Here is a 21,356-nt window from a genome sequence, read left to right on the forward strand (position 1 = left end):
GAGAGATTTTCCATTCAATAGACGCTAGATAGGGTTGAATAACCATCCACCTTTACCAAACAAACCATGGAACCACTTTCTTGGAAACTAGAATAACCATAGCAGCCGAGTCAAGCTCCACCCAAAGCTTGGTAATAGTAAGGTCTTTGGCCGTTTCCAAACCAATAATCAGGGCTAAAAATTCAGCTTCAAAGTTGGTTTTAACATCCAAAAATTTTTTGAAGAGTAAAAGAACTTTTGCGAGGTTGTCTCTAAAAAGCTTGCTAACACCTGTTTTACCCGGATTTTCCTTAAAACAGCCATCCACATTAAGTTTCAACCAATTAACTACCGGAGGACACCAAAAAATAGTTAATCCCCAGTCTTCTAGAGCATAGCAAATCCATCGTGGAAGTCACCCGACCCCTGAAGCTAGGCGACAACGCTTTGATTTCCCTCAACACCCAAGCATTAATCTGCTGGGGTTTTTTAAAACCCCATCAAACCTTCTAGAGTTTCTCTCTAGCCAAATAAAATATGGGATCAAAGTTAAACCAGACAACCACACCGCCTTGAGAGAAACATTTCTTGATTTTTGCTTCCACCGATCTACACCAAAGCAATCTGAGAAGGACTTCTAGAAAAATTGAGCAAAATGACACGCTAGAAAAATGTGAGAAACCGATTCCTCCTCTTGATAGCAAAAATCAAGAAGGAATTTTTATAGCCGATGCCAAGTTAAAAACTTCAATCGTAAAATACGATTCCACCTGGGGAAAAGACCATTGGAAATCACATATGAAATCTGAAACACTCGTCTCATAGCTCTGAAATAATGAGCCATCAAGAACCGACATATCGGAAACTGATGAAGAGCCCAACCAACTATTAGACTAAAACAGAATTTTTTTTCACCATTACCAACTGACCATCTTTCATTTGAAGACACAGTTCCATACTGTCCTCTGCCCAGGCCACACTTAAGAGGATTTGTAACCCTTCTTTAAAGAACCGTTCTTATTAACAAATTTATCGCGGAAGAAATTACTCATGGCCGATTCTTCATGTTTGATTTGCCAAACAAGCTTGCTAAGACAAGCTTTATAACATCACACAAATGCCGGATACCAAGACCTACTTAAGATTTAGACCTACAGATATCTTCCCTTTTAACTGAATTTATTTTTTTAGAGAATCAGCATCTACCAATTCCAGATGAAGTTACACATCCACCTTTCCACCGTTCTAAACAGAGATTCCGGCCACCGATAGATGGAAAAGTTGTGGATTGAAAGACTAGAAACAACTAACCAACTCCACTCTACCACTTAGTATGTTAAATTATACATGGATTCACTGTAATAACCGTGCCTAAAATACATGGGTATTTTGGACTTTTCACCTTGCCGCGGACTCTGAGCTGGTGACTAATGGAGAATCCGATCACTTGATTCTCAAGATTGGTTCATAAATCATAATTGATCTGCCACATGGGCAATTATTAAGATCATGATGGAAGAGTTTTAAGTAATTGCATGGTTGAACTTGGATCTTTATCCTTTCAATTACCGTGCTAGTACTTGATGTCAAGTACATCTAACAGGGGAGACAAAAATGACTATCCTATCCCCTGCCCGAATACACTACCCGAGGTGGATCCACCTCCTTCTATTAGATGTATTTGACGTCAAGTACGGGCAGTGTAGTTGAGAGGATAAAAATTCTGGTTGAACCCTTCCGCTAACAGAATTCTCTTGCCTCAGCCGGTCCATGCCCACCCAGCTTATATCATCTGCATGGGTCCCCCCCAAAAACGTAGATGACAAGTGAAGCCTAATCATGCGAAGCAATTATTAAAAAGAGTGGGTAATCGATGGAACTGCATATATTGAGATCATTTAGGCATAAAATTATCTCTAAAGAGACTCTTTTTCCCCCTCATTGATCAAAGAGAATGATTAATTGGAATCAACTGGGCTAACCAAAATTGAAGACCGTTTTATCACTTCTATAAAATTCTAAATAGCCGTTGGACCCATCAAGCATCCTATGGCCCATTTTTTTCTATTTTCAAGTCAAAACTTCAACGTAAAGGATGGGAAAAGCTTAACTTTAATTCCAACTTGTTTTCCATTGAAAGCGGAATATGTGATGTGATCTTCTTTTTCTAAACATAAAAATCTATAAAAGAGTTATTAGTCTGTATTGGTGGTTCAACCCAACCTCTTCGCCAGTTTCAACATTAACCAAATGAACCGGATAGCTGGATTTCATGCAGATTTGACTTCCTATATATGCTGAACTGCTGAAGTTGAACTTGTTGGGGTACGATGTCCTGTATTCTGTTGCTCAGATTAGCGGCTTGATTCTTAAGGGTCGTTAAGAGGCCGTAGAGGTTGAAATTTTTTTAAGAATTAGATGGGTCTCTCGGTAAAATACCTGTATAGGGTTTCAAGGTTCTTTTTCTGTAATGCAATCTGAGACAGCCGTGAGGACATGCGACTGAAATTCTATTCTCCATTGATAGTGAAACAAATCCCATCTTACCGTGGATGTAGGCAATCTTATCAAACCACGTAAGTCCTTGTGTTCAATTGAGTGATTATTATTTACGATTTCCCTTCTTTTCTGCATTGTTATAGGTTTTGTTTTTTACAAAACTGACCAATCAAGGTGGTTGGATCCCGAATTCATTGGACAACCGGCCGGTTCGACCGATACCCAGGTCATCTTAGATTAAGGACTAAGCTGTTCATCATTTGTCGTATTAAAGAGGCCTTAGACATGGATTGTGGTCTATATACTTTTGAAATTGGAACATCGATGACCCAGTCCACACTCCACAGTGAGAGAGACATGAAAACTCTTCAAGTTCAGTTGCTCCACCTTCTCCTGCTTTTGAAGTACAGTGGAAGCACAAAGAATTACCCAACGGTAACCCAACATGGTCATCATCATTACCTCCCAACACCCCTCATCATCACCTTCTCCTCCATTCCCGCTACTACTACATCAACTCCAGAGCCAGCCATCTTCTTCACTCATTGCTACAATCGATTTCTCAGTCCCCAAACCAGAAAAAGTTCTGTGTACTATCTATCTCTGTTAATCGTTTTTTCATTTGTTTCAACTCTTCTCTCCCCCTCCAATCAGTTCGAACTTCAAGCTGAGTAGAGGACTACTAAGTTCCATTGAACGTGAAATTTGATGGACTTGCATCGTTTATGTATCGGGTTTCTTCTCATTTATGAGTTCTGGAGGGCTGTTCATTGTGATCAAGGAGGTACGCATTGCTTTAGTTCTAACTCAGACAAGAGCAAACCATTAAAATTTGGCTTGATTTCTATCTGAAAATATGAAATTTAATAGCCCTCAATTTTCTTTTCTTGAAATGCACTTTCTTTTTGTGCTATATCCTCATGAACTTACGTTCTAATTGATAGTTTGTTGCGGATAGACTTTATTATATAACCATTTTCGGTATTCTACATCGGTGCTTGATGGCTGATACTTCTTTTACTCTGTTCTGTTGGAGCTATTGCAGTTTTCTAATTGAACTTATGACTTAGTTTGATGGTTGATTGTTTCTTTCACTACGGATATACTCTTTTTTTTTTAACATTTTTGAATGTTGAATTGAAATGTCAAAGACATGGGCTTGTTTCAATCTGCAAATTCATTCAATTCCCCCCCCCCCCCCCCCAAATAGAATTCTGTTTACATCATCTACATTGATGGTTGATAGTTGATACCTCATTTACTCCATGTCCTTGAACTATTCCCATTTTCTTAAATGAACTCTGGATCTTCTTTTTGTGAGCTGACAATTGTTATTCATTTTGTACTCAACAGGTTTCTTGAGTTTATATTGTGGAGGAAGCAGGAGTTTTGTGGATTCTTCAAACATTTCATGGGTTCCGGACGATTCTTATGTGAATGCAGGAAACATCACTACAGTTGACTTCATTGAAGGTTCATCATCATCTCAAGTCCCAGTGAGATTCTTCCCAGATACTCAAGACGTGCGCAAGTGTTACAAACTGCCTGTAAACAATATGTCGTCCATGGTTCTTGTTAGGCCACAGTTTTACTACAAGAACTATGATGGACTAGGGAAGCCTCCATCCTTTTCAGTTTCTCTTGGGACAGCCATCACTACTACCATAAATCTTACTATCAATGATCCCTGGGTTGAAGAGTTTATATGGCCAGTTACTAAAGAAACTCTCTCATTCTGTTTAGTTTCTATTCCTAATGGGGGAGCTCCAGTTATTTCTTCACTTGAAGTCCGCTCGCTCCCTGAAGGAGCTTACACTAGTCACATGGAGGACTTCCCAAATACATCACTAAGGAAGCGTTATAGAATCAATTGTGGTTACAACAATGGATCAATAAGGTAAAAACCCCGTTAGTCATCATTGTTATTCTTTTTTAGTTTCTCTGAAAATCTTTTGTTCATACACATTTTTTTTTCCTTTATAAAACCAGGTACCCTGTTGATTCTTATGATCGTATATGGGATGCTGATCAGGGTTTCTCACCTTCTCATCTATCATCTGAATTCAACATTCAGCTTCCTTTAAATCTATCAGAAATTAAGGAAAACCCACCTCTTGATGTTCTTCAGTCGGCAAGGGTTGTAGCACGAAAGAAGGCTTTGGTTTACAACTTTCCTCTCAATACGCTAGGGGATTTTTACGTTGTCCTTTATTTTGCTGGGATTCTGCCTGTATCACCCTCATTTGATATATTAATTAATGGGGATGTTGTTAGTTACAACTATACTGTGGAGAATTGGGTGGCCAGTGTTCTCTTTTTTGCACAGAAGGGCATCCGAAGCTTGAACATAACGTTTCAAAATATCAGTTTCTATCCACAAGTAAATGCAATTGAGGTGTATGAGATTGTTGGGATTCCCTCTGAGGCTTCTTCAACTACAGGTGCCTTAAGTACTGAAGAAGATAACTGTTGTTGTCTCTACTGCTTCTCATAACAGATGCATTGTCATTTTTACTGGTGAAAAGGTCACTCATGATATGTTAATATGTGCTGCAGTTTCAGCCCTCCAGGTAATCCAACAGTCTACGGGCTTAGATCTAGGATGGAAAGATGATCCGTGCTCTCCAACAGAATGGAAACACATTGGATGTGATGGAAGCATGGTTATATCATTGTGAGTGTAATATTTAGAAAGATTTATATTCATCTCTTTGTCCCACGTGATCTTATTATGGCTTTACCATGCTTTTTCTCTGATAGGGAGCTTTCAGATATTAACTTGAGGGCAATCAGTCCAACATTTGCTGACCTGCTGGATCTCAAGACATTGTAAGACCTCTAAAACACTCTTGTGAGTAATTATAAATAACTTTTCTTAAGTGTTTATTGTTTCTTTCCCCTGGGAATCTTGCTTCAGGGATTTGCACAACACATCACTTGGTGGACAGATACAAAATTTGGATAGCCTGCAACAACTTGAAACATTGTAAGGTTCTTCCTGGATAACTTATATAATCCAAGTCCATACTTTGTGAGTTTTGAGATAACATGGAATAAATATTGCAGGAACCTGAGTTTCAATAAGCTGACATCCTTTGGATCTGATTTTGACACCTTGATTAGCCTTCAGATTCTGTAAGTTCCAGCATAAAGCGCTTATGGAAGCTAGCTTTAAAGTTTTCTGTCACATATATTTATTGGATTCAGGCTATGTAATAATAGCCTTGTTCATCATAACGATGAAATTTCATGGCCCAAAATGTCTGCGCTGGACCCACAGATGTATATGAAATTTACTAGTAATGTTGCATTGTATTTTTTTCTGTATGAAGGGACTTGCAAAATAATAGATTAGAAGGTTCTGTTCCAGAGAGCTTGGGAGATTTGAAGAATCTTCATCTACTGTAAGTTGGCTTAACAAATCAGCTAGTGATGCACCGGTCCTGTTTTCTGAGTCCAATACTGACTAGTGTTTTGATATATACAAACTCTTATGTGCAGAAATCTAGAAAACAATAAACTTATTGGCCCCCTTCCACAGTCTTTAAACAGAGAAAGTTTGGAAGTTAGGTATGCATTGGTGCTTTATCATTTCTCATTTACAGAAAGATACCTTTTCCAGCAACAAGACTCCAATACCTTTATGCATCTCTTTGTGCAGAACATCGGGTAATTTGTGTCTCTCCTTCTCATCATCAACATGCAATGGTATTACAGGCAATACTTCAATTGAAGTCCCACAGGTTACAGTTTTCAACCCAAAGAAGCATAGTCATAGTGATCATGATCAAAGGGTAATTATAATGAGTACAATTGGAGGTGTCTTGTGTGCTGTTCTCTTTATTGCACTATCAGTATTCATGTACAGAAGGAGGAGAAATGAAACAGAAGCCACAGCTACAACAAGTATGCAGGGTTCAGAGTTGACAAGAGTGCTATTTTTTATTACATTTTGTCTTCAATCTTATACAATTGCTGCTTGTAATTTGTAGGGACAGAAACTGCAATGTGGAACTGGAATGCAACAAAGATCTTATCTTACAAAGAGATCAAAGCAGCTACAAACAACTTTAAGGAGGTTATCGGTCGTGGTAGTTTCGGTTCTGTTTATCTTGGAAAACTCCCAGAGGGAAAATTAGTTGCTGTGAAAGTGCGGTTTGACCAAACTCAACTTGGAGCTGATTCCTTTATTAATGAGGTTTACCAACCTACTCTTCAGAATGCTATAGTGATCATTATCTAACATTTAAAAGTGTAGACAGCTCTGAATATGAATGCTTGAGTGATCTGAATCGATCACCCAGGCCCTTTATTTATAGTAATCTGAAGTACATGTAATTGAAGTAAAACTCCTCAGTCCTAATCCTACTAGGAATTCCTAGTACAACTAGAAATCCCAGAGTAGTACTCGGCTGAGGAGGAAAATACAATAAAACAGTGGAAAATAAAAAATAAAAGAAAGAAAAAGAGTAATCCTAACACAACTAGGACTGCAATCCTAACACAAACACAACTAGGACTCTGCAATCCTAACACAACTAGGACTAGTTCCCCCAATCGGGTAACTAGCCTATCTCAACACTCCCCTCAAGTTGGAGCATAAATGTCAACCATGCCCAACTTGACAAGAATAGGATGAAAATCTTTCCACTTAAGCCTTTAGTAAACACATCAGCAAGCTGGTAGAAGATTGCACAAACGGAACACACACTAGCCCTCCTTCCAACTTTTCTTTAATAAAGTGTCTCGCAACCTCCACATGCTTAGTACGATCATGCTGAACCGGGTTGTGAGCAATACTAATAGCAGCCTTGTTGTCACAATACAACATCATGGGAAGAGGAACAGGAGTCCCGATATCTTGTAATAAACTTTTGAGCCACAACATTTCACAAATACCTTGTGCCATAGCACGAAACTCTTTCAGCACTAGATCTTGCCACGACGTTCGCTTTTACTACGCCACGTAACAAGATTGCCGCCAACAAATGAGCAATAGCCAGAAATGGACTTTCTATCGAGGAACCAGCCCAATCCGCATCGTATATGCTTCGACACGAAGATGACCATTCGAGACAAAAGAATACCTTTACCCGGTGCTGATTTTAAATATCGAAGGATCCGGATAACAGCATCCATGTGAGAGGAGTGTGGATCATGCATGAACCGACTAACCATACTCACAGATATCTGCTATGTCGGTCTTGTATGAGACAGAGATAGATGAGCTTACCAACCAATCTTTGATACCGACCTTTATCAACAGGAGTTCCCTCCTTTTCTTTAAGTCTTGTAGTAGCATCCATAGGTGTATCGGAAGGATGACACCCTAGCATTCCAGTCTCGGTCAATAAATCTAGGATGTACTTTCTTTGAGAAAGAAAGATGCCTTTAGAAGATCTAGTAACTTCTATCCCTAGAAAGTACTTTAGTTTTCCTAGATCTTTTATTTCAAATTCTCGCCAAGATAAGTCTTCAACTGGGTGATTTCATGATTATCATTCCCGGTCACCACAATATCATCAACATAAACTATTAGGAGAGTTACCTTTTCACCATTTTTCTTGATAAACAAAGTATGATCAGCGTTGCTCGCTTATAACCTGAGAGACCATTGCCTTATGAAATCGTCCAAACCATGCACGAGGGGACTGTTTCAGTCCATATAAAGCACGCTTCAATTTACAAACTTTCCCGCCGGTCTTATCACAAGAGAATCCAGGTGGAATGTCCATGTACACTTCCTCGTCAAGTTCTCCATGGAGGAAGGCATTCTTCACATCTAATTGTTGTAACTCCCGGCCAAGATTCACCCACAAGAAAGTAGCACTCGACGGTGTTTAATTTCGCGATCGGTGCAAAAGTCTCTGCAATCGATCCCATAGGTCCGAGTAAATCCTTTTGCAACCAAACGTGCTTTGTATCTATCCACAGTGCCATCTACCTTTCGTTTCACCACAAACACCCACTTACATCCAACTCGGCTTCTTTCCGGAGGAAGAACCACAAGTTCCCATGTATTATTCTTTTTTAAGGCTTGCATTTCTTCCATCATGTTGCTTTCCACTTGCCATCTGCAAAAGCTTCCCGCCAATTTTGGGGAATACAGGAGAAGAAAGAGAGGAGACAAATGTACGAAATGATGGAGAAAGGGAGTCATAAGAGACTACATGAGAAATGGGGTCTTGGTACAAGCCCGAACACCTTTACGATGAGCAATAGGTAAATCGGGAGATGAAGGAGAGGATATGTTACCGGAGATCGATCCGGTTCCAGGGCCGACAATTGTGGTGGTGCTGAGCTACAGTGGATGGAAGCGCTTGTATTGGGAATGTCCCCTGTGATATGTTTTGAGATTAGAGTCGTTAATTTTCTTTGAAATTCCCTAATGGTTTGTTGGATGAGTCACCTCCCCGAAGGGAATTATCACCAATAGGATTTTCAAGCATCCTCTAAGTTCTCCCCCGGGGAAAAGCCAGTGGGGAAGTAGGAGAGGGGAGAGGGGAGGAAACAACAACGATCGAGTTGAGGGTGGGTGAAATAGGTAGTTGGACTCGGGTCCGGTCAGATGGGAAGGTCAACCATCACATCTTCACCAAAAGTCTCCCCCAAGAGGTGTGGGGTGATAATAAGATAGAGTTTCATGAAAGACAACATCCATACTTGGTGAAGGTGCGACGGGTAGGAGGATGGTGACACTTATATCCCTTTTGGGAAGGAGAGTAACCTAAAAAATACACCGGGTCCCACGGGTTCAAGCTTACTGGAGATCGGGTATCGCGAACATAACGACACAACCAAACTCCTTTGGTGGGACAACAAAGGTGGAGGACCCCCGAAGAATGAAGCGGGGTGGCAGAGTTAAGGACTCGAGTAGGAGCCTATTGATAAGATAGGCAAGTTAGGACAGCATCTCCCCAATATTGGGAAGGGACAGAATGGGCAAACATAAGAGCCCGAGTCACCTCAAGAAGGTGGCGGTTTTTTCTTTCAGCCACACCATTTTGGGCTGGGGTATCAACACAACGGTCCGATGGAGTATTCCATGGGCAGCAAGTGCATTAAACCGACCATCCATGTATTCTTTACCATTGTCACTACGCAATATCTTGAGAGCGACATGTATTGGTCTGAATCATTTTATGAAAATTTTGAAAACAAGAGAAAACTTCACTTTTGTTGTGCATTAAATATACCCATGTACACCTAGAATAACAATCAATGAAAGAAACAAACCAACGGTGGCCTTTAAGAGATGGTTTCGGTTAGGCCCCCAAACATCGAGTGAACAATATTAAAAGGAGAAGAGCTTCTTTTATTAGAAATAGAATAAGTAGAACGGTGTTGTTTAGCCAAAATACAGGCTTACAAAAAAATCATCTTTATGACATTCTTTAGCTAATCTTTGGAAATAAAAGGGATAATGTTCCTAAAGGGGGTGACCTAGTCTATTATGCCATTGTTGAAGTTCGAAGAAACTAACGCACTTTGAGGGATGGGAGAAGCCAAAGGCAGTGGTGAAGTAAGACTCCCAAGATCAGAGTACAATCCACCATGCATCTTACCACATCCAATCGTCGCCCGCCGTTGCGGATCTCGAACACACAAGTGTGAAGGAAAAAAGGTTACTTTACAATTTAGGTCACGGTAAGACTACGATAGAAAGAAGACTAGTGGTAAATTTAGGAATATGTAAAACAGATGATAACCGTAAGGAAGGTGTGCAATTGATGGAGCCCTTTCCGGAGATAGAGGAGAGAGAGCCATCGCTACTCGTACTTTGTCTTTACCGGATGTAGGAGAGTAACGAGTAAAGATCTTGGAGGATCGTCATATGATCGATGGCACCGGAGTCTATGATCCAGGGAGAGGAGACTACCGATGCACGGTGACCAACAAAAGAAATACCGAGTGAGCTACATTTGAACCTGGAGGAGTGGAAGAATTGGCGGTGTTGTTGTAGCAACGAAGCTTGTAACATACGACGGAAAGCTTGAAGTTCATCCTTGGATAGTCCAAGGTCGTAGGAGGGGTAGGAGTGACAGCTTAGATGATTAGCTTTGTTTTTCGATTTGCGAGCAGCACGTTTAGCCTCAAAGTCGGCTGGTTTGCCATGTATCTTCCAAATGTGGCCTTGGTGTGCCACAATTTTCCACAATACTCACATTTAACCTGTGTCTTCTCAAATTTAGAAGTATCAAGCAACTAAAGGAGTAGAACCAGCCCGCCGCAATGCCGATCGATCCGGAATTGTAGTATTGAGCATAGCAGTTCTTCGGCGATCTTCATCATAACCAAGGCATAAGACTGTTCCAATGTAGGAAAGGGTCTTTGCCTAGAATCTGAACCCTAATTGGGTCGTATTCCACATTAAGTCCAGCCAAAAAATCATAAACCCTAATTTTGTCAATATGCTTTCGTAGGCAGCAATGTCGGTGGCATTAGTGGGCTGATAATCGAGTAATGATCAAGTTCTTGCCAATACTATGCGGAGCTCAGCATAGTATTGAGGGATTGACGAATCATTCTCGCTTGGTGTCATGGATTTTCTTCCTTAATTCGTAGACCGAGCATCATTCCCTACCGTGAATAGGTGTCTTTGGCAGCCTTCCATATCCGGGCAGCAGTGTCTAGGAGAAGGTAGCCCGATGCAATTGAAGGATGCATAGAATGAATAAGGTATGACATGACCATGGAGTCGAGTGGATAACCATTTAGTCTTGGCAGCTCCTTCTTCGAGTAGGGATAGGAGTAGTGCTCGTAAGGTGTCCCGTGTAGCCACGGCCAGCAACTGTAAGGTAAGTGGATCGGACCACATTAATAGTTTGTCCCATCTAGTTTGGTGGGAGAAGCAAAAGGAAGATACTCTGGTCGAGAAGATCCATCGAGTCAGCTGAAGTGATGTCAGACATCATGTAAAGTTCCTTCAAAAATCAGAAAAAACTGATGATGTAATAGGAAACCCTAATCGAGTAGAGCCCTGGGTTTTAAGGCTGTATGAGTTGCAGCCCTTAGAACTGGCTGAAACAAGGTTCGAGTGTCTTCCTTGTAGCAGAGAAAGTGTCCTCCAGACAGTGGCCCCTTCGGATGAGCCAATAAAAGCCCTGAATTGGAGAAGATTTAGATCAGCAGGGACAGATCTGAATGCAAAATAATTGCAGATTTGGATCTGCTGTGGATTGAATTCAGATCTGCAGTTTGAATGCAAAAATTGCAGCTTTGGATCTGCAGTTTGAAAACAATAGGTGTAGATCAGAAGGTGCAGGAATCAATCTCCAAATAAAACCAGAAATCCAGCTCGATTAGGGCAGCAGCTTGATCTCCAAGGTTGGAGGAAACCTGCGGCAGGTTCAGATCACCCCAGTATTTGAATGATTTTCAGAGAGGTGTCATGGAGGGCAGCAGCTAATTCTTCATTGAATCACCTCAAAGATGCTGCCCTGCATGAAGTAGAGAGTCCGAGAGAGTTGGAGAAGAAGAGAACCAGAAGCCGAGAGTGTGTTGAAGATGGAAACCAGAAAAAAATCGAGGGGAAGCTGTTCTTCAGATCAGAGATGGCTCTGATACCATGTAGACAGCTCTGAATATGAATGCTTGAGTGATCTGAATCGATCACCCAGGCCCTTTATTTATAGTAATCTGAAGTACATGTAATTGAAGTAAAACTCCTCAGTCCTAATCCTACTAGGAATTCCTAGTACAACTAGGAATCCCAGAGTAGTACTCGGCTGAGGAGGAAAATACAATAAAACAGTGGAAAATAAAAAATAAAAGAAAGAAAAAGAGTAATCCTAACACAACTAGGACTGCAATCCTAACACAAACACAACTAGGACTGCAATCCTAACACAACTAGGACTAGTTCCCCCAATCGGGTAACTAGCCTATCTCAACAAAAAGCATTAATGATGATCATCATCGTGATAACACCATTTATGCTTGCATACGTTAGATAAAAGGCAACTTGGTGCTTCACAATTCTGGGTACTAAATTCATCTGTGATATTTTCCTTTCTCCCTGCAAAATGATTGAAAAAAAGAGAAGAAACAAAGGATTTGTTGGTAACATTCAGAAATGCACTAGTGTAACAAAATTTGTAATAACATCTCAACATATATCTATTAATTGACTATCCTTGTATGTATCAAAATTTGTTTATAAAATACCCTTTCCCCTGGGAAGTTGGGCTAACCTGGATTGGAAATTGATGGGCCAATACTTGTCTGTGTTTACAAGAATACCTTATTTAAAATCTAAAACAAATAAAGTGGTTTTATGGATTAGATACATTGAGAATCCTACAACCTCTTTATATAACATAGTCAACTGATAGAGTGATTAGTTGGTTGAGAGAAGTTTCAGCAATTAGTTCATTAAGGATCATATGACTTGGTTAGTTTTAAAGAAAGCATGGATTGAAGGCCGAAATATATAAATTGGTATTAAGAAAAGTTAGATATTCCCAGGTTGTTCCATTGGTTTCTATAACTACGATTTATTATGCTAGTTTATTTACAGCTCGTGAAATATCAAAGTCTATCATGCTATTTCTGTTATGCTGCTGCATTCAATTTTTTCAGCTTGCCGGGGGCATCTTTTGCTAGACTATTAACTGATCTTGTTCACCCTCCTTAAACTATATGAAAATTTTGACATCCTCTAACATATAAACGTTACTCAACTTGTCTTAATTTCTTCAGACTTAATCTTTAATACATGACACCAAAAGATATGTCCATTCCTTCTTGTTAGGCATGAGGAATTCTTCCTATTGTAGAATACTCATTTATTCTTTTCTTGTCCTTCTACCACATATCACTGCTCTCTTTCTTCTGGAGCCTACTTGAGCATACCCCCAATATATTGTTGGTTCTTCCAAAAAGATAAATAAATGTAAACCTTTAAAGAGTTGATTTTGATCACAGGCTAGCCAAACCTTTCCAGGGTGAGAACTAAGAAGTCAAAAAAAGTATATTTCTTTTGAAATATAGTTCCTTGTATTGCTTTACAAGAAGGAATCGCGTGGTCTTCCATTCTTGCTCGGAATGTTATTGGTGGAAATTATCTGGTCTTCATTTAGTGGATTCTATGACTTCTGTGTCTTTTCCTGAACTTCATGCTTAGAAATTTTAAAATTTCTCCTGTGAAATTATCCACTTTCTTTTTCCTTTCTGTATTTGTTGTCAACTCAGTAAACAAAGTGGATCCCTTAGAGAAGGTTCCAGGATCACTTGGTTCTCCCTCATCTCAGTGCTTCTTGTTTGATTGAAGTCTCATGATTTTCTCTGTTTCATTGGGGGTGCAGGTGCATCTTTTATCCCAAGTTCGCCATCAAAATCTTGTATCCTTGGAAGGATTTTGTTATGAATCAAAGCAGCAAATCTTAGTTTATGAGTATTTACCTGGTGGATCATTGACCGATGCTCTATATGGTATGCTATATCAACCAAATTGTGTTTTTATTTTATTTTTTATCTCCAACTCTTTTACCCATAAATCCATTCTTTCAACCTTCTACTTCTTCCTATAATTTTTAAGTACGCAATTTTTTCCAGGTCCAAACAGCAAAAAGGTAATGTTAAGCTGGGTGCACAGATTGAAAATTGCTGTTGATGCTGCAAAAGGTACATCTCTTTTCTACTATTATAATCTTTCCATTGACAGAATTATATCATTAAAATATGATATATAATATTAATGATTCTCTTCCTCAACCTTTCCCTTGAAAGGATTGGATTATTTGCACAATGGAAGCAATCCACGAATCATACACCGTGATGTCAAGTGTGGCAACATTCTTTTAGATTCAGAGATGAATGCCAAGGTCTGCGATTTTGGTCTCTCTAAGCAAGTACTTCGGTCAGATGCCACTCATGTGACCACTGTTGTCAAGGGCACTGCTGGCTATCTTGACCCTGAGTAAGTCTTTGAAAGTCATCCTTTATTTGATTCTCAATGAAGTAAGTCTCATTCTCATTCATAATTTCTTTGTGCAGGTATTATTCCACCCAGCAATTAACTGAGAAAAGTGATGTTTATAGCTTTGGCGTTGTACTGTTGGAGCTCATCTGTGGTCGTGAACCGTTGAGTCATGTTGGCACTCCAGATACATATAATTTGGTTTTATGGGTACTCCCGATTTCCTGCTTTCTTCTAACCAATTATTATGAAGCAATCAGAACCAATTTCCTTGGAACATGGTTTTCTATTGACTCAAAGTCTGCATCTATTCTTATCTAAATAGATGATCCAGAGTAATTGAAGGGATTGCTTTTAATACTTAAGAAAGAAATAGGGAAATCATACCTTTGCCTTTGATTAGGATACACAACTCAAGGATTCTATGATAAGAATATAGTCTTGATTTTTAGTGCATAGTAGTGGTATAAGTCTATTTGTTTGAGGTGTTGCTATCGCTTTGATAGCTTAAAACTATGTCGGGTGTATAAAGGTTACTTCTGCAAGGAAGAGATGGAACAAATTCACTTTGTCATTGCATTAGTATAACTTTGATGCTTCAATTGAGTAGCATGTTATTTGTATATGCTGCATGCACTGTATGTATCTGTTTATCTTGTAATTTGGGAGGTATATAATCCAATCTTAGATATAGTTGTTCTTTCCTTTTTCCTTCTTTGAGGTGTTCTACTTGATTGGGTCCACATCTAGTTCAAATTTTCATTATGATTCATTTTTTTTTGGTGGATTTAAGTTTTTTTTCCTGGACCCAAAGTGTTCTCTTTCATGGGTTCTTTTTCTTTCTATTTTTAAATAATAGTCTTGGGAGCATCTTGGAGTTCGATGGGATTATCAGATCAAGTCTTGAGACATGTTTATGTTTCTTGTTAATGCTAACTTTTGTTCATGCTTCTTCTTGGTTACATTGAAGATTATATTATGAAATTGGTTATTTTCAAGGTCTATTATAACATTTACCATCATTCATATTCAGACAGTCAGTTCTACAGTGTTCATGTTCTGGAGTTTGATTTTCACCTGCAGGCCAAGCCATATTTGCAAGCAGGTGCTTTTGAGATAGTGGATGAATGTTTGAAGGGAACTTTTGCTCTAGAGAGCATGAAAAAGGCAGCTTCTGTAGCTTCAAGGTCTGTGGAGAGAGATGCATCACAAAGGCCAACAATGGCTGATATATTGGCAGAGCTAAAAGAAGCCTACAGTATTCAGCTCTCACACCTTGCAGCTGGGGGAGATATAAATTGATTTCTACTACCTCTCTTTTGTCCAGTGATTCAGATATTTATCTTAAACTTCATTTGATAATTTGTTTATGGAGGATGGGATAATAAAAGGCCTGAGATAGAGTTTCATTAGGAAGTGATGTGATCAAAAAGTATTTTATAGCAAGATTTCCTCTTAAGCTCATGTTTATATAATTTTTTGTTTTTAAAGCTACTCAATATAGAAATGTAATTACATAATTACCATTTACATTATTCGTAATTTATCTGTTCATTGGGGTATGAGTGTGGCTACAACATATGCCTTAACTTTCTGACCATTAAGTAGAATCTTTGTGCTTCTCTCCTTCATGTTTGGATATCATTTATTTCTAGCAATTTAATGATCACAACTACCAGTGATCTGCTTTGGTTGTGCAGGAATTAGCAATAACTAATCCATCCATCTTCTCAAGCCTTAAGGTTTAGGGCCTCCTTGTAGGTAAAAAAGTCTGCACATTGAAAACAGGGTATGCCGAAAATGCTTATCATAAGGTACTTCTTTGGTAGGAAAGTGATTAGTTGATGGCAAATACTGGTTTTTAGGGATCCGGATCCTCTCCAACTACTTGGGTATCCAACTCCTCTCCAACCACCCATCCAATGGCTGGGAGGACTTGGACACGCATCCCAACACCTGCCAACACTTGGAGATGCGTCTCCAAGTCCTCCCTGCTGTTGAATGAATGGTTGGAGAGGATCTTTTTTTGGTTTTTAGAGCCAAAATCTCTAAAAATAGTTTGTTTTGTCATGTGGCCAACTCTGTGTGGGTTGAAACTTTTTTTTTTAATTGGTACCTACTTATATATGCGGGGAGGGGCAGGTGATGACCAAGAGGATCGAACCCAAGACCTCCTGGTGAGAATAGACTTTTACCACACCGCACTACAACAACTGTGCTAGGCAGTTGTCCTTTGTGGGCTAAAACTTGACATGTGAGTAGGGGATCATGGGGGTCTATCTGTCAACAAAATTTCAGTTCCATCTAACCTGTCACATGGCAGAACTAGGTGTCTGGTAAGGAGCTTCCATCTTAAACAGCTGTTTAGGAAATCCAGTCCAAAAAAAGGAATATAGAAATGGCATGTTAGTTTGGCTCAATTTTAGTGATAGATAAGCCCTACTCTCTCCTACTTATGTGCTAAATTTAGTCCAATCCAACTTTTCCATGTGTCAAAACAAATAATATAGTATTCTCTTCCCATTCAATGTTTGCATTTGTCCAGTTGGCATGCCACATGGCCATAATCGGGGGTGCAGGCACAACAATCGCCAACTACATCACCAGATGTGCATCCTCTTTGCCATATTGTATAAAAATTGGGGTTCTGTTCTCTGTGCCGCAGCGCAGCCTGCGCCCAGGCACATGGGGGTGGGTGCAATGACCACCCTGCCCCCTGCACAGGCTGTGCTGCGGCATAGAGAACATTCTGCCATAAAAATTAAACGAAACTTTTCATAAGCTTTTCAAGAGCCCAACCCACCTGATTATAAATGAGATGGGCTCAGACAGGCCTGCTCTTACCCATTTAAAAATCAGGATAGTTTGGACTGGGCTTATATATTACATATGTTACAGAAATGAATAAAAAAGGATTTGGGCTCAAGACCCAACTTAAATGATAGAGATAAAGAATGATGTCCGGCTGTGTAGCGTACACTAGTGCCTCTTATATTTATTTCTCTTATCCCATAATAGGGGTAGAAATGTCATTTCATAAAAGAGAGGAAAGTGACGGACATAGAGAGGTTCTAGCGTACGCTATGCAACAAAACAGCATTCTTAATGATATTACATAACTTTTGGCGCATATTGTTTGATCCATAGAGCATGCTCATATTTTTGGGATGAATTTTTGACCTTTGAACGAGGTGAGATCCTTTATAACATAGACCCAACTAATGATGGTTTATGAATATAACAAAACATTAGCCTTCGTGACTGTTATCAAAGCGCAAAAGAAATATGGGGAAATCAATATAGGGAGAGGGTTTCCTCGGATGCCTATGTGCAGTTTTGCACCAATGAGCATCATAGGTTTCGAATCGTCAAATAAAAAGGTTTTTTAATAGAAGAAAGAGATTATGAAGCACACAATCCTGTGAGGGGGAGTGCGAAGGAATCTACATGACTGACATCATGCAATTCCTTTTTCCATCAATATATTTCAAAAAGGATAAAAAGTTGAACGACTCATAATACAAACCTATGTCTAATCCCCGGATTTGGATCTTCTGCGGCCTGGGGTTGAGTGGCCATCGTGCTACACTTAACTCACAGGTCGCCACGTAAATTTCATGCCAGTTCAATGGTTGGTAGATGAGCTCAATTCAAAATTCAAAATTCAAAATTGCTGCTCAAAATTCAAAAATGTCAGGCCACCATCTACCAACCATTGGACTTGAGCCAATCCAATGGACTCAAAATTCCATCCATCTATTGGTTAGGAATGTTGAATTATCTTGTACGTGTAGGTGTGGGGGGGGGGGAGATTAGGGATTTGGATCCTCTACAGCCTGGGGTTGAGCGGCCATCGTGTTGGGCTCAACTCACAATGTAGATTTTTACCTATGTCTTTTGAACAATTCTATTGTTCAAAAAATGCAAAGAAGAATTAACTTTAAAACCATTATTATGGAATGTGGAGGAATCAAATTTGTCCACAATTTAACACATAAAGTAAGTGATCCGATAAACATAAATCAAAGTATGACAATTTTAAAGTTTCCATTCAGTAGCTATTAGCAGTTAAAGTGGAAATGTGGAAAAGGATTTTTACAATGGTTATTATGTTGTGGTGTCTTTATTTTTTTTTCCCTCTCTTACTATGGTTATATGAATAATACTGTTTTCCGCACCACCATTTATTTGGTGTGCCACACTGATATCATGAGAAACCTTCTCCCGTTTGTTAATTACTATGTTAAAAAATATAATAAAAAATAAAAATAAAAAAAGGGAAAAGTTTTCATACACGATCGTGTAAACCGTATATGTGAGAGGGTGAGAGTTTCAAGACATTAATTAATGGTTGGGGATTTATGACTTTTCCAACTCTTTGTGAGAGACCCTCTCACATATACTGCTTACACAGCCGTGTATGGAAACTTTCCCCATAAAAAACCTATGGCCCATTAAAATTTACAAAAGAAAACTAGCTAGCTAACATGACAAGGATGGACCCAAAATTGTGAACCTATGAAGCCCATCTCTTTTGGCCACATTTGTTACCTATCAACTATTTATAGGTTTACATATAGATGCAATTATTTAGTTGGTAACTAAACAACTTGTCATCTACCACACAAATAAATAAAGTAGAAAAAATTTGTCTACCTGGGCCAACTTGGGAATTGGGCCTTGAAACCTACTTTGGCTTGCTAGCTGATCCAACCCCTTTGCTTCCCAAATACCTTTTTTTTTTTAATTTTCCCATCTTTCCCCCATGGTTCTAAGTATCGGTATCATATCACTTGTATTGGGCGATACATATCGATTTTGCTAATCACCGATACCGATACCATATTGGTAGCACAATACGGACAAGGGATAAAATGGTCAAAAAAAAAAAATTTAAAGGAATTTCAGGGATCATTTTGTCCAATACAACCAATCCAAGCTGATACCGTATCAATATCTTATCGGTTTTATGTGTTGCCGATACCCGTTCCGATATCATGCACTCCCCCCCCCCCCCCCAAGCTAGTGGTAAGGAAACGCCTCCCTCAATATTTGGAAACAAACAATAAGTTGCAGTTAGAGTTTGATAAGAGATAAAATCAAATAACATAAGAAAGATATTCACATGGGAGATATCAAAATCTTTGTTTGGTCGCAATGAAATGGTCCCAACCCTAATAATTTTAGGGTATGAATTAATTTTAAAGTCCAAATTACACATGGGAGATGATATGGTCCCAACCCAATAATTATTTAGGGTTTTTGAGTCAGCTTTTTAAGGCCAAATTAAATGCATGGATATGAACCTCAATTCTCTTTCTTCTAATTCCACCACCATTTTCTCATTGAAAATAAATCAAATCAAATCAAATCCAATCAAATAATGAAGAAAGTTTTATTCAAACCCTAATAATAATCCCTTCATATATGATAATCTCTAGGGCAGGTACAAAGGGAGGGAACTGTACCCATGTGGTACACCTGTACTGTAATGTTTGTTATGGACATGTGAGTGTGGGTGCAATGCATGTATCTTTTGTATAAACACAATGTGTTGCATTCTACCAGACAAAACACATAAAAGACTCTGCATTAAAGTCATTAATAGTACTACCAAGGCATATATATATTTTTCACATATTTAATGTGAATCTATGAACTCCTTGGCCCTAAATGACGAGGTCAACTTTAACAACTATGGCATTTTAATTGTTATGATTTGAGCTGAGAGTTGTTTTTGAGTAAGGTTTGAACCTTTTACAGGTATTTGGCTGGTCAGGCTTCCATAACCATTCACTATCTAGAGCTTATTTAATGGTTTTTTTGTGGTGATGGTGGTGGTCCTGGAATTGGTTGATCACAAGTCACGCAAAGCTTTTCACCTGTTTCCAATTTGAATCGGATCGGAATTGTTCATAATACGCTTGAAATTGAGAAAAAGATACCAAGATTTTTATACATCTATGTCTTTTTTAGAGTGTTTTATTCAAAAGATTTGTAGATCTTGTTACATGAGATGAGTTTATTTGGATTTCTACTATTTCACTGATTAAAAAAAAAAATAATTAATAAAACAAAAACTAATAAGCGTTTATGGCCGTTTCTAAAACTCAATTCCGATTTGAATCGATTGATATTGTTATTTGCGATCCAATTTTTGAAATTATGTCTATAACAAATAAATCCTATGTGGTAAAGTAGTAAAGTACAGCTTTGAATACATCACTTACAGAAAAATGATTCCAAAAGCTTACAATACAACACTAACTTGGGCATTTGGTGGTGCCTTATACTGTTGTATCCAAAGATGATGAGACTGTCTGAATGACATCTCTATATGTGTATTTAGAACTTGATCCATTTCGATTGTCTCTTGTTTTATTCACAAAAGTTTGTTAAGTTAAAAGTAAATAAGGGTTTTCAAAAATAATTTAAAAATGGCTTATCGTTATGTCACTAACAAAAGTTGTCATTGTCTTGCATATTTTTCGAGTATATATATAAAATAAAAGGAATTACCCTCATTGGAAAAAAAAAATGGCATACTAATAGAGCAAAAAAACAAGTTTACAAGTTGTTTAACACTTTAATGGCTATCAATAAGAAAATCCCAAAGATGATATATGTAGTGTAACTAGCTATCGTGATTCAGGTTTAGAACATGTACAAAACATGGAACTCACTCTCTTCCTCAAAGGGACAGAATTCAACAGCATGGGGCATCTAGTTGTGCCCTGTACTATTATATCGGAAAATTATCTGTTCCATTTCCCACTCGGTCCAGTTCCCCAAGTCCCTCTAATAGGAGGGTGGATCCCACCCGAGCAGGGGGTAGGATGATCATTTTCGCCCCCTATTAGAGAAACTTGGGGAAATGAACCGGACAGGGAAATGGAGCAGATAATGATCCCTATTATATCCAAAGATGATGGAGTTGTCTAAATGACAATCTATAGGT

General features: G+C 38.8%; 1 protein-coding gene across 2 annotated transcripts; it reads left to right on the forward strand.

Annotated features, from left to right (window-relative positions):
• Positions 1 to 3,129: 3,129 nt before the first annotated feature.
• On the forward strand, positions 3,130 to 16,024 carry LOC122653463 (probable LRR receptor-like serine/threonine-protein kinase At5g48740). 2 transcript variants are annotated; one of them, XM_043847295.1, is made up of 16 exons: positions 3,130 to 3,262; positions 3,832 to 4,375; positions 4,468 to 4,919; positions 5,035 to 5,152; positions 5,239 to 5,307; positions 5,396 to 5,464; positions 5,545 to 5,613; positions 5,811 to 5,882; positions 5,980 to 6,048; positions 6,140 to 6,384; positions 6,471 to 6,676; positions 13,785 to 13,915; positions 14,045 to 14,103; positions 14,209 to 14,398; positions 14,476 to 14,608; positions 15,482 to 16,024. In XM_043847295.1, the coding sequence occupies exons 1-16, from the start codon at positions 3,187 to 3,189 to the stop codon at positions 15,698 to 15,700; spliced, it is 2,721 nt and encodes a 906-aa protein (XP_043703230.1). In that variant the 5' UTR covers positions 3,130 to 3,186; the 3' UTR covers positions 15,701 to 16,024. The 2 variants fall into 2 exon arrangements, with proteins under 2 accessions (XP_043703230.1, XP_043703229.1); XM_043847294.1 differs by having other exon boundaries at positions 13,785 to 13,911; positions 14,035 to 14,103.
• Positions 16,025 to 21,356: the final 5,332 nt, after the last annotated feature.

Source organism: Telopea speciosissima, chromosome 3 (genome assembly GCF_018873765.1).
Source record: "Telopea speciosissima isolate NSW1024214 ecotype Mountain lineage chromosome 3, Tspe_v1, whole genome shotgun sequence".
Lineage (NCBI taxonomy): Eukaryota > Viridiplantae > Streptophyta > Magnoliopsida > Proteales > Proteaceae > Telopea > Telopea speciosissima.

Bases quoted from the DNA above. Each gene is read 5' to 3' on its own strand.
- LOC122653463 (XM_043847294.1), top strand. From the start codon at position 3,187: ATGGACTTGCATCGTTTATGTATCGGGTTTCTTCTCATTTATGAGTTC. The intron at 3,263-3,831 runs GTACGCATTGCT...TGTACTCAACAG, and splicing joins TGTTCATTGTGATCAAGGAG to GTTTCTTGAGTTTATATTGT. The intron at 14,104-14,208 runs GTACATCTCTTT...TTCCCTTGAAAG, and splicing joins TGCTGTTGATGCTGCAAAAG to GATTGGATTATTTGCACAAT.